General features: G+C 63.1%; 1 protein-coding gene across 1 annotated transcript in view; it reads right to left on the reverse strand.

Moving 5' to 3' along the window:
- Window positions 1-504: 504 nt before the first annotated feature.
- Window positions 505-833, reverse strand: part of CCDC63 (coiled-coil domain containing 63) — a gene marked incomplete at its 5' end in the record, with an annotated part of 6,304 nt that continues 5,975 nt past the window's right edge. Inside the window, one exon of the mRNA XM_010294086.1 lies at window positions 505-626. Coding sequence (XP_010292388.1) covers window positions 505-626 — 122 coding nt within the window. The remainder of the gene's footprint in view (window positions 627-833) is intronic.

An 833-nucleotide genomic window follows, 5' to 3' on the forward strand; every position in this document is an offset into this window, starting at 1 on the left:
TAGCCTGTTTCGCACTGGGCTGTGGCTGCAGCCACCTGGCTCCACCAGCCCAGGACCAGCACTGAGCTCAGCTTTACTTTAAGCAGCAGACAGCTGCCTGTTTCTCTCAGCTTAGCAGGGAACGCCCAGCACGCACACTCGCGCCCACCCAAACCTCCCCATGCCCTCCCCAGGCCCCTTTGGCAGGCAAGATGCAGAACCGGGACCGTGGTCCTCATCTCCTCTCCTGCCTAACAGCCACGCAATGCCCGGCTGCGGGAAACGCGTTGGGTTGTGCAACGAGCACGGCAGCCCACCGGAGAGCTGCTGCTCCCGCCCCCGGTTGGGGGGCAAAGCCATGCCAAAATATCACCCGGCGAGATTTGGGGCCCCGGCGAGATTTGGGGCCTGCAGAAGGCCTTGGGCTCCTTCCAGAGGAGAAGGGAGATGGAACGACGTCCAGGGTGCAGAAGCAGAGGGGGAGCTCAAGAGTGAAACTTTATTTAATTCATCCCCGCCGGGCTCTCACACCTTAGCGCCATTCCTGCCCTTCTTGCCCGTGCCGGTGGCATTGCCCCACTCCTTCTCACAGCTCTGGAGAATCAGCTGGCGCAGCTGGCCGTGGTCCAGCGGCACGTCCACTGCCCAAGAAAATGGCCACCCCGTCTCGCACACCATCACAGGCCTTATATACCCGGTGGGGCGGGACAGGCTGGTTGGGATTGGCTGGGGAGGACAGGTGACAGCGGGGGATTGGCCGGGCGGCCATGGGGGAACTGTGGATTGGCTGGCTGCGCGGCCAAAGCCCCTCCCTCCCACCTCAACTCATCACAGGCGTCGATGGCGCTCGGCAT

Source organism: Phaethon lepturus, unplaced genomic scaffold (assembly GCF_000687285.1).
Source record: "Phaethon lepturus isolate BGI_N335 unplaced genomic scaffold, ASM68728v1 scaffold29899, whole genome shotgun sequence".
Classification (NCBI taxonomy): Eukaryota; Metazoa; Chordata; class Aves; order Phaethontiformes; family Phaethontidae; genus Phaethon; species Phaethon lepturus.